The sequence below is a fragment of the Cnephaeus nilssonii genome (assembly GCF_951640355.1).
Source record: "Cnephaeus nilssonii genome assembly, chromosome: 7".
NCBI classification, from domain to species: Eukaryota; Metazoa; Chordata; class Mammalia; order Chiroptera; family Vespertilionidae; genus Cnephaeus; species Cnephaeus nilssonii.
Window position 1 is genome coordinate 11,608,691 of NC_137078.1, and position 17,345 is coordinate 11,626,035.

The following is a 17,345-nucleotide window of genomic DNA, read 5'->3' on the forward strand; positions in this document are numbered from 1 at the left end:
ACAATTTTACATTTAGGTCTGTGTTGTTAATTTTTTCTATGATTGTCAAGGAAAATTCTTCATTGCTAACAGAATAAGAGCACAGAACTAAAAATTTGGTTGTCTTTCTTGCCAGTTACTCCTTTTATATCTTATTGGAAAACATGATCCATTTGGAGTTAATTTTTGTGTATCTCTGTTGTTTGGTGCATATTCATTTAGGATTGTTATGTCTTAATGGATTGATCCTTTTATCATTATACTAGAGGCTTGATGCATGAAGATTCGTGCAAGAATGGGCCTTCCTTCCCCTGGCTGCCGGCACGGATTTGCTCCGGCCGGAGCCGCCTTTCCGCCTTCCCACACTGCCCAGAGGCCCGGAACACCTGCATCCCGCCCTACCCCTGGCCGCTCAGTGCCTGCATATGCAAATTAACCCACCATCTTTGTTGGGTTAATTTGCATACTCATTCCTGATTGGCTGGTGGGCGTTGTGAAAGTACAGTTTGCATCTTTCTCTTTTATTAGTGTAGGTAAATGTTCCTTTCAGTTTGTAGTAATTATTTTTGCTCTGAAGTTCACTTTATTGGGTATTGATATAGCTACCCTGCTTTCTATGAGTAGAAAGCTTTGCTCATTTTCTTAGGTTAAGCTGCCTATAATCATATATGAAGTGAGTTTCTTATGAGAGCATATACTAATAGTTGGGTCATTATTTTTTTTAATATTTTGCCAATCTTTGTCTTTCATCTGGTGTTTTTGGACTATTTACAGTTAATGTAATTATTGATATGTTAGGGCTCACATCTGCCTTTTTGAGTATTTTTCTTTGTTGTTGTTTTTTTCCTGCCTTCCTATGAATTCTTGAATATTTTTTAGAATTCTATTTGACTTATCTATAATATCTTTAAATGTAGTGTTTCTATTGGATGCTATAGGTATTACATAATCTATACATAATTGCTCAGAGTCTACTAATATTATTTTTCCAGTTTAAGAGAAGTATAAAAACTTTAAGTCTCTTTACCTTCCCCTGTATATAATTGCCTTAAATATTTCCTCTATGTACATTTTGAACACATGAGAGTGTTACAATTATGCTTCAACTGTCAAATATAGTTTAGAAAATGCAAGAGGAGAAAGAAAGTCTGTTGTATTTACCCATATTTTTTATTGCTGTGTTGTGGTGTCTTTTTTCTTTTTCTTTTAAAAAATATTTTTATTGATTTTTAGAGAGAGAAGAAGAGGGAGAGAGAGAAGCATCGATGTGAGAATGAAACATGTATCAGCTGCTTGCTGCACAGTCCCCCACCAGGGATTGAGCCCACAAACTAGCATGTTCCCTGACTGGGAATCGAACTGGCAACCTTTTGGTGTATGGGATGATGCCTAACCTACTGAGCCACACTGGCCAGGATATGGTGTCTTTTTTCTAATACTGCTTCTGGCACCAAATGTTTCACTAACTGTGTGTCCTAGACTTCAACTAAATTCTGACACTGTCTACCCAGAGTTATTGTCAGACTCCACAGGTTTAAGGGCTTAGTCCTGCTGCAAAATTATCTCCATTTCAGAGACCAGATACAAATAGGCAACCCACACTTTCTCCCAGCTGGAATACAAATTCAGGAGTCCTCATAACACTCCCTGGATATGGTAATTCACTAGGACAACTCACAGAACTCAGGAAAACATTTTACTTACATTTACTGGTTTATTATAAAGGATGCAACTCAGGAACAGCCAATGGAAGGCATAAAGCAAGGTATTTGGGGAGTGGAGAGGGAGTGGAGGTACTACAGAGCTCCCATGCCCTCTCTGGATATGCCACTCTTTCAGAAACTCAATGAAGTCACTGACCTGAAAGCTCTCCAAACTCCATTGTTTAGAGATTTACATGGAGGCTTCACTAGGTAGGCATGATTGATTAAATCATTGGTGATTGGACTCCATGGAGGTCAGGGGGTGGTACTGAAAGTTTTTTTTTTAATTTTTATTTAGTATATTGTTATTGATTTCAGAGAGGAAGGAAGAGGGAGAGAGATATAGAAACATCAATGACGAGAGAAAAACATCAATCGGCTGCCCCCTGCATGCCCCACATTGGGGATCGAGCCTGCAACCTTCTGGGGGAGGGGGGTTCAATATTTTTCTTTTTTCATTGCTTTGGTTTTATTGTTATTTTTTTCTCTTTTTTCCCTTGTTTCTTTCATATCTCTTATTTGCCTTCTTCCTTTTCTTACTCTATTTTTATTGTTTCTTTCTATGGCTCCTTTCACTTTATCTTTTTTTCACCTTTTCACAATTTTTTCTTTCTCTTCTTTCTTACTGTTTTCATTTTCTTATTCTTTTCTCTTATTTTATTTCTCTCCCTTGTTTACTTTCAGAATCTTTTTTCTTCCTCTTTTCCTCTTCTAGTATTGTTTTTATTTATATTTTATTCGTAGTATTATTACCTTTTCCTTTTTTTGTTTTGTTTTATTCTTATCTTCTTTTTCTCTTTTGTAGTTATATTTTCTTTTGTGGTTGTTTTGCTGTTGGGATCTCTTATATGTCTTTGTTTGTTTCCTGTTTGTTTGTTTTGTTTTGCCCTGTCAGCACTAGTACAACAGCTCACATGATGTGGTTTGGGCTGAGCTTCTCAGTCAGCCAGCCTGAAAGGAGGTCCCACCCACAAATGGGAAAAAAACAATCAAGACCCACAACAGGAGAGCCCAAATAACCCACAAAAGGGTCATTCCTAGAGCATCTAGTTCAGGGGTTTAAGGAGACTACTCTACTGGGTTCCACAGGATATTTTCTACAAAAGTCCACCCCATGAAGACTGGGAGTCATAAGTAGTCATATCTAATATATAGAAATAAGCACTAAGAGACAACTAAAATGGGGAGACAAAGAAACAATCCCCAAATTAAAGAAAAGGAGAAATCTTCAGAAAAATACCTAAGTGAGATGGAGGTAAGCAGTTTATCAGACATAGATTTCAGAGTACTGGTTATAAGCATGCTCAAGGAACTTACTGATAACTACAAGGAACTTAATGGGAATTATAAGGAACATAGTGGGCACTACATTATCATAAAATGAGGCATAGAAACAATGAATAAGAACAAGGCAAAAATGAAGAATACTATATCTGACATCAGGAATACTGAAAGCAATTAAAAACAGGCGTGATGAAGCAGAGGATGGAATCAGCAATTTGGAAGACATGGTAGAAAAAAAAAATCTCAATTAGAACAGAAAAAGGAAAACATACTTAAAAAGCACGAAGAGAGTTTAAGGAAATTTTGGAACAATTAAATGGAACAAAATCCACATCATAAGGTTACCAGAGGGAAAAGAAAGTGAGCAAGAGATAGAAAACCTGTTTGACGAAATAATGACAGAAAACTTCCCTAACCTGGTGAAGGAAAAAGTCACACAAGTTCAGGAAGCACAAAGAGTAAGTCAAGAGGAACACAAAGAGACCCACACCAAGACAAATTGTAATTAAAATGGCAAAGGTTAAAGACAAATCTTAAGGTCATTAAGAGTGAGATAGCCATTTATCTACAAAGGAGCTCCCATAGGGCTGTCAGCTGATTTCTCAACAGAAACACTACAGGCCAGAAGGGAATGGCATGAAGTATTCAAAGTATTAAAAATCAAGGACCTGAAACCAATACTACTCTATCCAGCAAAGTTATCATTCAAAATTGAAGGTGAAATAAAGAGCTTCCCAGACTAAAAAGGTCTAAAAGAGTTTATTAACACAAAACCAGCATTGCAAGAAATGCTAAAGGGACTATTGTAAGAAGAAGAAGAAATAGGAAGAGAGAGAGAAGAACATAGGCATAAAAATGGAAATAAATAATTACCTATCAATAATAACCTTAAATGTAAATGGATTAAGTGCTCCAATAAAAAGACATAGAGCAGCTGAATGGATAAGAAAACATGACACATATATATGCTGTCCATAAGAGACCCACCTCAAAACAAATGACTCACACAGGTTGAAAGTGAAGGGATTGCAAAATATTTTCCAAGCAAATAGAAACAAGCAAACAAAAAAAGCAGGGGTAGCATTACTTACAATTGACAAAATGGACTTCACAACAAATGCTACTAATACAACAAGAGAAAAATATCACTATATAATACTAAAGGAAATGATTCCGCAAGAAAATATATTCCTTGTAAACATATATACGCCCAATACAGGAGCACCCAAATATATAAAAATCTCTTGATAGAGTTTAAGGGACAGACTAACAACAGTACAGTCACAGTGGGAGACTTTAACACCCCCCTTACATCACTGGATAAATCTTCCAGACAAAAAACAAGAAAGCAGCAACCTTAAATATCACACTAGATCAGATGGATTTAATTGCTATTTACAGAACATTTCATCCCAAAGCTGCAGAATATACATTCTTCTCAAGTACAAATGGACAGTCTCAAAGATAAACCACAAGTTAGGACACAAAATAAGTCTCTTAAAAGTTTAAGAAGACTGAAATCATATCAAGCATCTCAGAACACAGCAGCATGAAGGTAGAAATCAATTACAATTTAAAAAACTCAAAAACAGTCCAACACATGGAGGCTAAATAGCAAGTTATCAAACAATGAATGGGTTACCAATGATATCAAGCAAGAAATAAAAAACTTTCTGGAATAAAAATGAAACAACAACAACAACACACACACACACACACACACACACACACACACACACACACACACACACAACAATGCAAAATCTATGGGACACAGCAAAAACAGTACTGACTGGGAAGTTCATAGCTTTACAGGCCTACCTCAAGAAACAAGAAAAAGCTCAAAGTAACCCTACAACTGAAAGAATTACAAAGAGAACAGCAAGAAAAGTTCTGAGGAAGTAGAAGGAAGGAAATAATAAAAACCAGAGTGGAAATAAATGACAAAGAAACTAAAAAAATACAAAGGATCAATGAAAAGAAGAGCTAGTTCTTTGAAAAGATAAACAAGATATGTGAACCTTTAGCCAGACTCATCAAGAAACAGAGAGAGGACCCCAATAAATAAAATCAGAAATGAAAGTGGTGACATAACAACTGACACCACAGAAATACAGAGGATGGTAAGAAAATACTATGAACATCTATATATGCCAATAAACTAGACAACCTGGATGAAATGGACAAATTTCTGGAAACGTACAATCTTACAAAATTCAATCAGGAGGAATCAGAAAACCCGAATAGGCTGATAACAGCTAAAGAAATTGAAGAAATAAAAAAAAAAAAGAACACAACAAAACACAAAACTCTCAGCAAACAAAAGTCCTGGACCGAAAGGATTTACAGGTGAGTTTTACCTAACATTCAAAGTAGAACTAATACCTATCCCCCTCACACTATTCCAAAAAACTCAAGAAGAAGGAAGACTTTGAAGCTTTTTTTATGAGGCCAGCATAATCCTAATTCCAAAGCCAGATAAAGAAATTACAAAAAAAAAAAAGAAAAGAAAATTATAGGCCAATATCCCTGATGAACAGAGTGCTAAAATCCTTAATAAAATATTAGCAAATTGGACCTAGCAATACACTAAAAAGATCCTATACCATGATCAAGTGGGATTTATTCTGGGGATGCAAGGCTGGTACAATATTCGCAAATCAATAAACATGACTACATCACATAAACAGATTGAAAGACAAAACCACATGATCATATTAATAGGTACAGAAAAAGCATTCGACAAAATCCAACACCATTTATTTATTTATTTATTTATTTATTTATTTATTTATTTTTATTGATTTCAGAGAGGGAGAGAGAGATAGAAGCATCAGTGATGAGAGAAAATCATTGATCAGCTGTCTCCTGCACACCCACTATTGGGGTTCAAGCCCGAAACCCGGGCATATGCCCCTGATAGGAATTGAACCCAGGACCTTTCAGTCCACAGGCCGACACACTTGGCTAAACCAGCTAGGACTCCAGCACCCTTTTTTGATAACAACTCTCAGTAAAGGGGGAATAGAGTGATCATACCTCAACATAATAAGAGCCATACAAGACTAAACTACAGCCAACATCGTCCTCAATGGGCAAAAACTAAAAGCGTTTCCCTTAAGAACAGGTACAAGACAAGGATGTCCGCTTTCACCACTCTTACTCAGCATAGTCCTGGAAGTCCTAGCCACAGCGATCAGACAAGAAGAAGAAAAAAAAAAGGCATCCAAATTGGAAAAGAGAAAGTAAAACTGTCATTATTTGCAGATGACATGACAGTGTACATAGGAAACTCTAAAGACTCCATCAAAAAACTGCTAGTTTTAATAAATTAATTTGGCAAAGTAGTGGAATACAAATTAACATCTGGAAATTGGTGGCATTTTATAGACCCAAAATGAACTCTCAGGAAGAGAAACTAAAAAATAATCCCATTTACCATTGCAAAAAAAAAAAAAAAAAAAGATACCCAGGAATAAACTTAACCAAGGAGGTAAAAATCTGTACTCAGAAAACTATAGGATATTGAAAAAAGAAATAGAGGAAGATAACAAACAAGTGGAAGCATATACTGTGTTCATGGATTGGAAGAATTAACATAATTTAAATATCCATACTATCCAGAGCAATCTACAGGTTCAACACAATCCCTAATCAGCTGTCAATGGCATATTTCACAGATCTAGAACAAATATTCCAGAAATATATATGGAACCAAAGAATACTTTGAATAGCCACAGTAACTTTGAGAAAAAAGAAGAAAGTTGGAGGGATCACAATACCAGATTTCAAGTTATACTACAAAGCCATTGTAATAAAAACAGCCTGGTACTGGTGCAAGAACAGACACATAGATCAATGGAACAGAACAGAGACCTCAGAAATCAACCCACGCCATTACACTCAATTAATATTTGACAAAGGAGGCAAGAACATACAATGGAGTAAATGGTTTTGGGAAAATTGAACAGATACTAGTACATGCAAAAAAATGAAACTAGATCGCCAACTTATACCATACACAAGAATAAACTCAAAATGGATAAAAGCCTTAACTGTAAGTCATAAAACCAAAAAAATCCTAGAAGAAACCATAGGCAGTAAAATTTCAGATGTCTCACCGAGCAGAATTTTTGCAGATACATCGCCTAGGGCAGTGGTCGGCAAACTCATTAGTCAATAGAGTCAAATATCAGCAGTACAACGATTGAAATTTCTTTTGAGAGCCAAATTTTTTAAACTTCCTCTAATGCCACTTCTTCAAAATAGACTCGCCCAGGCCATGGTATTTTGTGGAAGAGCCACACTCAAGGGGCCAAAGAGCCGCATGTGGCTCGTGAACCACAGTTTGCCGACCATGAGCCTAGGGCAAGAGAAGCAAAGGAAAAAATAAACAAATGAGACCACATCAAAATAAAAAGTTTCTGCACAGCAAAAGAAATCATCCTCAAAATTAAAAGGGAGCACACTGTTTGGGAGAACATATTTGCCAATGATACATCTGATAAGGGGTTAAATTCTAAAATATATAAAGAACTCATACAATTTGACAAAATGAAATCAAACAGTCCAACTTAAAAAGTAACTAGACACTTCTCCAAAGAGGGCATAGAGATGGCTAAGAGACATATGAAAAAATATTCAATGTTACTAATCATCAGAGAGATTCAAATTAAAACTATAATGAGGTATCACTTCACACCTGCCAGAATGGCTACCATTAATAAATCAACAAATATCAAGTGCTGGTGAGGATGTGGAAAAAGAAGAATAACACTGCTGGTGGGAACGCAGACTGGTGCAACCATTGTGAAGCAGTATTGAAATAATTAAAAATGGGCCCCAGCCCATGTTTCTCAGTGGTTAGATTGTCAGTCCATGCACCAAATTGTCATGGGTTTCATTCCCAGTCAAGGGCAGGTTCAATCACTGGCCCCAGTCAATTAGTTGCATCTCACCTCTCTCCCTCCTTCCCTCCCTCTCTCTCCCCCCCTGTTTCTTCTTCTGTCCCTCCCTACCCCTTTCCCCCCTCCCTTCCATGCTTTCTAAAAATCAATGGAAGGCCGGCTGGTGTAGCTTGGTGATTGAGCATCCACCTATGACCCACATAGTTTGATTTCCAGTCTGAGCACATGCCCGGGTTGCAGGCTCAATTCCCAGTGGGAAGCATGTAGGAGGCTGCCAATCAATGATTCTCTCTCATCATTGATGTTTCTCCCCCCCGCCCCTCTCTCTCTCTCTCTCTGAAATAATACACACACACACACACACACACACACACACACACACACACACACTAGAGGCCCGATGCATGAAATTCGTGCACGGGGGTGGGGTTGTCCCTCAGCCCAGCCTGCACCCTCTCCAATCTGGGACCCCTCGAGGGATGTCTGACTGCCCGTTTAGGCCCGATCCCACCAGGATCGGGCCTAAACGGGCAGTCAGACATCCCTCTCACAATCCAGGACTGCTGGCTTCCAACCACTCACTTGCCTGCCTGCCTGATTGCCCCTAACCGCTTCTGCCTGCCAGCCTGATCACCCCCTAACCACTCCCCTGCCAGCCTGATTGATGCCTAACTGCTCCCCTGATGGCTTGGTCACCTCTAACTGCCCGCCCCTGTTGGCCTGGTCGCCCCTAACTGCCCTCCCTTGCCAGCTTGGTCACCCATAATGGCCCTTCCCTGCTGACCTGGTCGCCCCTAACTGCCCTCCCCTACAGGCCTGGTTCCCCCCAACTGCCCTCCCCTGCAGGCCAGGTTCCCCCCAGCTACCATCCCCTGCAGGTCTGGTTGCCCCCAACTTCCCTCCCCTGCTGGCCCAGTAACCTCTAACTGCCCTCCCTTTCCAGCCTGGTCGCCCCTAACTGCCCTCCCCTACAGGCCTGGTCCCCCCCAACTACCATCCCCTGCAGACCTGGTTGCCCCCAACTACCCCCCCTACAGGCCTGGTTACCCCCAACTGCCCTCCCTTGCAGGCCTGGTTCCCCCCAGCTACCCTCCCCTGTAGGCCTGGTCGCCCCCAACTGCCCTCCTCTGCTGGCCCGGTCTACCCTAACTGCCCTCCCTGCTGGCCTGATTGCCCCCAACCACCCTCCCTTGCAGGTCTGGTTCCTCCCAACTGCCCTCCCATGCCGGCCATCTTGTGGTGGCCATCTTGTGTCCACATGGGGGCAGCCATCTTTGACCACATGGGGGCAGCCATCACATGTGTTGGAGTGATGGTCAATCTGCATATTACTCTTTTATTAGATAGGATAACCTACCTAATAAAAGAGTAATATGCTAATTGACCGTACCTTCGCTATGCCCACAGCCAATCAGGGGCGCTATGCAAAAGTAACCCAGCAAAGATGGTGGACCCCACGCGCTGCCCTGCCCCTCATCACTGAGGGACCCCGGGCGGCGGCAGAGGCGCTCCTATCACTGAGGGACCCGGGCGGCGGTGGCACGGGGCCGGGCAGCGCTTGCCCCGCGCCGCCGCCGCTCTGATCGCCGAGAGACCCGGGCACCGCCACTGCTCTGATCGCTGAGGGACCCAGGCAGCGGCGGCGCTCCGATCGCTGAGGGGGTGACCCAGGTGGCGGCAGCGCCCTGATCGCGGATGTCGGCGCGGGGCCGGGCAGCACCCACCCCACGCCGCCGCCGCCGGGGTCCAAGCCCCGACCCTGAAAGAAGGCGGAAGGCGGTGGCCAGAGCCAAGGCCTGGGTCCCCGGTGCCGGAGGAAAACTGATGCCGGCAGCCAGGTGAAGGAAGGTCTGTTGCACGAATCTTTGTGCAACGGGCCTCTAGTTTTAAATAAAATAAAAATCAATGGAAAAAATATCCTCTGGTGAGGATTAACACACACACACACACACACACACACACACACACACAAAATTAAAAATGGAACTGCTGTTTCATCCAGCAATCCCACTTCTGGGAATATATCCTAACAATCCCGAAACATCAATCAGAAAGAATATATGCACCCCTATATTCATAGCAGCGTTATTTACAACAGTCAAGATCTGGAAGTGCCTATCAGTAGATGAGTGGTAAAAAATGCTGTGTTACATTTACACAGTGGAATACTATGCAGCTGTAGAAAACAAAAAAAGAAGGATCTCTTACTCTTAGAGATAGCATGGAGGGATCTGGAGATTATTATGTTAAACTAAATAATATAAGCCAGTCAGAGAAAGACAGATATCACATGATCTCAATTATATGTGGAATCTAATGAACAGAATAAACTAACAAACAAAATAGGTCCAGAGACATGGAAGTATGGAACAGACTGCCAGACCTTACAGGGAACGGTGGGGTGTGGGGGAAAGAGGAAGAGATTAATTAAAGAACTTATATACATATATGCATAGCCCATGGACACAGACAATAGTGCAGTGAAGGCCCGGGATGGGGCAGGAGCCAGGAGGAGTGGGGCAAAGAGGTCAGGGAATGGGATGCATCTGTAATACCCTCAACAATAAAAATAAAGTTTAAAAAATCTAATATCTGTCATCTCGCTGTTGGCATCTATTGATTGTTGTGGTGTTGTGTTTTTGTTTGTTTTTTTTATTCAGCTTGAGATCTTCCTGGTTTTCAGTATGATGAGTGATTTTCTCAATAAAACTTTTGTTGGGCTTTTCTTTCTTAATGTGTTAGGAGATCTGGGTCTTCTTTAAGCTTTCAGTTACAGCTGGCTTTCTCTGGCATGGTGTTGTCTGTGGGATGGTTTTGCCACCTTGTTAGTACCAGGTTGAGGGGAGTCCAGATTCCCCACTTAGCCCTGTTGACGTGTGAAGTAGAGGGGGCTCCTGGTTGACTGGTCAGGGGTGGAAGTTCCCGCAGCGTCCACATGGTCTCCATGGACACTGCATTGGAGGTGAAAGTACTAACTCCCCCTTGTGCCTCCTTCTACACTTCCCCATCGGGACAGAGAAAGGGCATTTTGTTACTTCAAGGTGAGGTTGCAAGTCCAGTCTGCCTTGTAGTCTACTGACCCCACAGGAGTGGAGGGGCTCATTACCATCCAGCGGAAAGGTAAGTCCCGGCCTCCTATGTGGACCTCTCTGACATCATCCTTGTTGGAATGGTGAGCACCCTGTTACTGTCTCATGAGGTTGGACATATCCACTCACACTCAGCCTTTGCTGGTAGGAATGGAGATGGAGCTACCGTTTTTCTGTGTATTTTGGTTCCAATGTGGAAATTTACTGAAGGTTTTCTGTCCTGCTAGGTTGCCCCTTAGCAATTTTATGCAGATAACAACTTGGCATTCTGGACCATTCCTCCTTCAAGACTAATGAAATAAGAGAAACTATACACAGTAATATGAAAACAGCAGCACAATTTCTCTGGAATAGAATAGGAAGTATTTTATTGGTTGGGGTTTGGTTGGGCTTTTGTTGTTGTTGGGTTGCTAGCTTTTTTCGGGTGCAAATCTGGAATCTATGAGGCAAAAGGAAAACCCAGTGAACTCATTGTCATGTCTTTTCTCAGATCCCAAAGTCCCTATCTGGTCTGCCTTTGTCTCTCCTCTGCTCAGAGTCTTCTTATATTTGTTCTATATATATGTCTAGGGGTTTCCATTGTGCTTAGCAGGAGAAATAAGGAAAAGTACATCTACTCCCTCGTCCAGAGAGTGGCAGTTGCTTTTTTCTTTCAAGGCCAACAGCTGTAACTCTTTATACCAAATCCTCATTCTGAGTATTCCATCCTATATAAATCTGATGCCACAGAGGCAGAAACAGAGTGCACCCATCCTGGTTCATTTGGAGGTTAGCTCACGGTGGATAGGGCTCTGTGCCAGATAGCCGGAGAAACCACATGCTGTTAGGCAGGAGCTCTTGGTCTCCAGTGTTATACTGTCCCTTGTTCTGTCTCCCTAGTTATTAATCTTGTTAGTCTTTTCCTGAAAGTCAGTGATTTGGTATTTACATTTTTATTTTACTGCTTTACCACAGATAAGGTAAGTAATTCAAAGATAATAGATTACTAACATTTCAGTTTTATTTTACAAAATACTTAAGAAATTTAAAGTACTGTTTTTCTTATCTAGGCATTGAAGAAATATTTAGGCCTTTTTATTTACATAATTTAGAAGACGATGTGGAAGAGGACGTGAAGAGTTTAAAGGTAAGTAATAGAGCAGATGCTTAAAATGTTAATATATCAGAGCATATATATTTTTAGTCATGAAAACCAAAGCAATATAATGTGTTACTGAGATTGGAGGTAAGGTAGCTTGGTAGCCACATAAAACAAAATTATCAATTTTATGGAGATATCAGCTTGGCCTTCGCATTCTGGACCCATTCTGCCTTCAAGACTAATGAAATGAGAGCAACTGTATACAGCAATGTGAAAACAGAAGCACAATTTCTCTTGAGTAGAATAGGAAGTACCCTACATGGATCAGTCAATTGGAGGAAGTCTTGAAAGATAGAAAGCCAACAGAATTACATTTGCTGAAACATGTAACAGAAAAGGAAAAGCTAACCCAGAACACAATGCTGAAGAAGTACCAGAGGAACAAGTCTTGAGTCAATATAGAGAAGAAACAGCATGGCACCTAAGACATTGGCAGGGAGATTACTTGGGGTCCACAGTTGTATCAGTCATACAAGTTGGCTCCTCCCCCTAATTGCCTTGTGCTGAGCAACAAATGGGAGCAGCAGCTGCTTTGGGCTGAAGCGGTATGTTTGAAAGCCTGGAGTCCGAGAGGTGTGTCAAAGACCACTACCAACTAACCAACAAAGGGGAGCAGAGACCTGCCCTACATACACACTCAGGAAATGAGCTACTGTCATAGTCTTTCAGCAATATACTGCTGGAATCATGAAAAGGAGACTATAGTGAATAAAACAGGCAGGCAAATAGCAATTTTAAAATACAAAGAAAGGAAAAACACTTGGACAGTTAAGAATTGCCAGACTTTTACACTTTAAAAGAGAGACATCTACTGCAAGCCAAGAAAGCCATCCAAAGGGCATCATGAAAGATAGTCACTAAGGCATAAAAGCGTTACCACAGTAATCAGTAATAGTTCATATGATAAAAGGTTCAATTAACGAGGTTGATAATAATAGCTTTAAATGTGTACATGCTCATGAAAACATGGCCTCAAAGTATGGAAAGCAAAAATTTGCAGAACTCAAAGAAGAAATCAACAAATCCACAATCATAGTTGGGGGATTTTAATACAAATTTCCTTCTAATTTGTAGAACAAACAAAATGTGTCAGTAAGGATATAGAAACTTTGAAGAACATAATTAACACATTTGACCTAATGGAAATATATAAAACAGTGTGTCTAATAACTGCAGAATTCTTATCTTTAAAGGCTTTTCCTGAACATACAGAACATTTTCACAAATTGACCTTGTACTGGAATATAAAATGAGAATCAGTTTGAAGGATTGTGATTACATAAAGAGTTTTGCATTCTCTGACTGCATTTCAGTTATGCTAGAAATTAATCTGAGAAGATAATTAGAAAATTCCATTGGTTAGACATTAACAAATATACTTTTAAATACCCTTTGGGTAAAAAAAAAAAAAAAAGGAATTTAGAAAATATTTGGAGCTAACAAAATGCTACATATTAAAATGTACAGAACTTGCAAAGGAGTACTTAATAGTAAAATATAGTCATTGATTTATATATATGAAAGTCTGAAAATGAATTAGCCAAGCATTCATCTAGAGAAGATAGCAAAATAAACCTAGAGCAAATAGAAAGCAGTAAAAAGAGAAGAGCATAGATCTACAAAATGGAGGAGAAACCAAGATAGTGGCATAGGTAAACACCTGAACTTGTCGCCTTGCACAACCACTTCAAAACTACAACTAAAAGACACAACTGACATCATCCAGAACCATAGGAAGGCTGGCTAAGTGGAAATTCTACAACTAGAAGGGAAGAGAAAAGCACACTGAGACTCAGAGGAGCTGCGGAAGTAAAGTGCAGAGGTATGGAGGCACGCGGGGAGAGGGCTGGCAACTGAGTACGCAGTTGGCTTTTTCAAGCCGGAGGGAGACACAAGTACCCGATGGCTCTGAACTCCAGTTCCGGGCGAGACTCTGGGGACCCAGGCTCATACGGGGAGAAACTGGACTGTCTGGAAGCGGGCGGAACTTGAGGGCGACTTTCTCTCAGAGGTCCTTGCAGAGATTACCAAGGGACACTGAGACCCAGGGGCCTCTTAGGGCAGGGCTGATGGGAAGCCATTGCTGTTTGCTCCGCCCTGAGACTCTGCCCCATCCAAGCTGAGCACAGAGGCTTTTGCATATGAATGGCCTGGTCCTTTGAAATCTAAACTTACCTATCAAACTGCAGCTGAGTCAGAGAGACCCAGAACATCCAAAAGAAGGCCCAAGTCCTCACAGCAGCTTGCATTGCTTCACAGCTGGACCTCATCTGGGCACCTCCAAAACTCAAACAAAGAAGAGGAATCTGCAGATCTCTCCATAGCTCCTGCTGGGTGGCCTCAGGAAGAGGCTAAATTAGCACCTCCTTGGAGATCCAAGAGCCAGTGTACTCAGGGGTCAGAGTAAGACCATCCAGATTACAACTCCTCAGATCCATAAGGGACACACTCAGGGGGCAGACTCAGTGGGTGCCAAAGCCCCACTGAAGCAAGTCTTGCCTCATAAGGGTGTCTCCAGCACAGAAGTTTTCCCATCGTAGACACAGCTGATCCTCACAGCCAATTGGCCTGGAGGTCAATTCCTCCCAGTGATATCAACAACAATCAAGGCTTAACTACAACAAGACTGTGCACACAGCCCACAAAGGGGTGCACCAAGAGTGTCCACCTCAGGTAACTGGGGAGGCTGAGCCACTGGGCCCTATAAGACACCTAGCACACAAAGCCACTCTATCAACTCAGGGAAGCAGCCAAAATGCGGAGACAAAGAAACAGGTCACAAATGAAAGAAATGGAGGAAAGCAAACTACTGGATATAGAGTTCAAAACCACAGTTATAAGGTTTTTCAAAAATTTTCTAGAAAAGGCTGATAAATTTAGTGAGACCCTCGAGGATATGAAAAAGGACCAACTAGAAACTAAGCATACACTGACTGAAATAAAAAATAATATACAGAGATCCAACAGCAGACTAGAGGATCACAAGAATCAAGTCAAAGATTTGAAATACAAAGAAGCAAAAAACACTCAACCAGAAAAGCAAAAAGAAAAAAGAATCCAAAAATATGGAGATAGTGTAAGGAGCCTCTGGGACAACTTCAAGCGTAACAACATCCGAATTATGGGGGTGCCAGAAGAAGAAAGAGAGCAAGAAATAATGACAGAAAACTTTGAAGAAATAATGACAGAAAACTTCCCCCACCTGGTGAAAGAAATAGACTTACAAGTCCAGGAAGCGCACAGAACCCCAAACAAAAGGAATCCAAAGAGGACCACACCAAGACACATCATAATTAAAATGCCAAGAGCAAAAAACAAAGAGAGAATATTAAAAGCAGCAAGAGAAAAACAGTTAGTTACCTACAAGGGAGCACCCATACCACTGTCAGCTGATTTCTCAACAGAAACTATGCAGGCCAGACAGGAGTGGCAAGAAATATTCAAAGTGATGAATAGCAAGAACCTGCAACCAAGATTACTCTACCCGGCAAAGCTATCATTCAGACTTGAAGGGCAGCTAAAGAGCTTCACAGATAAGAAAAAGCTAAAGGAGTTCATCACCGCCAAACCAGTATTATATGAAATGCTGAAAGGTATTCTGTAAGAAGAGGGAGAAGAAGAAAAAGATAAAGATAAAAATTATGAACAACAAATACATATCTATCAACAAGTGAATCTAAAAATCAAGTGAATAAAAAATCTGATGAACAGAATAATCTGGTGAATATAATAGAATCAGGGGTATAGAAAGGGAGTGGACTGACAATCCTAAGGGGGAAAGGGGTGTGGGGGGTACGGGAAGAGACTGGACAAAAGTCATACACCTATGGATGAGGACAGTGGGGGAGAGGGGTAAGGGCATGGGGTGGAGGGGAGCTATGGGGGGAATAAAAGAGGAACAACTGCAATAATCTGAACAATAAAGATTTTTTAAAAAATCTACAAAATGTAAATTAAAAAAATTGTTAAACAGGTAAAAAAAAAAGAGAGACAGAAGAGCATAAATTAGTGACAAAGAAAGCAGCTAATAGAGGATCAAAAAATTTAAACGTTGGTTCTTTGAAAAGACTAATAAAATGAACCAATCAGGGAAAATAGAAAGAAGACTGAAATAATGAGTAAAGAGGCATCACTCTAGCTCCTGTAGACATCAATGTGGTATTAAGAGGATATTGTGACCAACTTTTTGCTAATTAATTTTAGAACTTAGATAAAATGGGCAAATTTCTAGAAATAAAGTATAACTTAGCAAAACTGACTCAAATAGAGTTAAAATCCTGCTATTCCTATACCCATTAAAAAAGATAGAATCAGTGATGGAAAATTCTTCCCATAAAGAAATTTCCACAACCAGATAGCTGTGGAATCAAATACATATGCAAATTTGATTTCTACCAAATATTCAATGAATACATTATTTTAATCTTATAAGTTTGTCCAGACAATAGAGAAGAGAACTCTCCCAGACTCATTTTATGAGACTAGCATATCCTTTTTTCCCAGACTTGAAAAAGAAGATACAAGGAAGGAAGGAAAGAAAGGAAAATTACAGGCCAATCACACTTAATATAGAAGCCATGGTCCTGAATAAAATATGACCAAATGAATCCATCAATGGACAATAGAAAAGATACATGGCCTCATTAATAGAGAAAAGCAGAATGAATTGATTATAATTTTTCATCACTAAGCTCAACATTTTTAAAAGATTGGTAATACCAACTGTTGGTGAAAATGCAGAGTAAGAAGCAGTCCACACGCACTATTTGTTAAGAGTGTGAATTGGTTGCCCTAGCCACTTTGGGTCAGTGGTTGGAATGTCGGCCCATGGACTGAAGGGCCACAGGTTCGATTCTGGTCAAGGATGTGTACCTCCATTGCAGGCTCGATCCCCAGCCCCTGTCAGGGCAGGACATGTGCGAGAGGTAGCCAGTCGATGTGTCTCTCTCACATTGATGTCTCTCTCTCTCTCTCTCTCTCTCTCTCTCCCCCCCCCACCCCCATCCCTTCCACTCTTTCTAAAAAAAAATCAGTGGAAAAAATATCCTCGAGTAAGGATGAGCAACAACAACAAGAGTGTGAATTGGTGAAGTTTATTGAAAATGAAGCATCTATCAAACTTTTAAAAGCACATAATTTTTGCAGAAATTCTACTCTTAATAATATATCCTACTCACAAGTATGCTCAGGATTTAGGTCTAGGAGTTCCTTGCACCTTAGTTTCTTAGAGTAAAATATTGGA

The 17,345-nt window shown here is 40.6% G+C and overlaps 1 protein-coding gene across 4 annotated transcripts in view; it reads left to right on the forward strand.

Moving 5' to 3' along the window:
- RIPK1 (receptor interacting serine/threonine kinase 1) overlaps nucleotides 1–17,345 on the forward strand; it is a 50,598-nt gene that overhangs the window by 23,310 nt on the left and 9,943 nt on the right. For all 4 annotated transcript variants that reach the window (XM_079778290.1, XM_079778289.1, XM_079778292.1 and 1 more), the window contains exon 7: nucleotides 12,012–12,088. In XM_079778290.1, coding sequence (XP_079634416.1) covers nucleotides 12,012–12,088 — 77 coding nt within the window. The remainder of the gene's footprint in view (nucleotides 1–12,011; nucleotides 12,089–17,345) is intronic.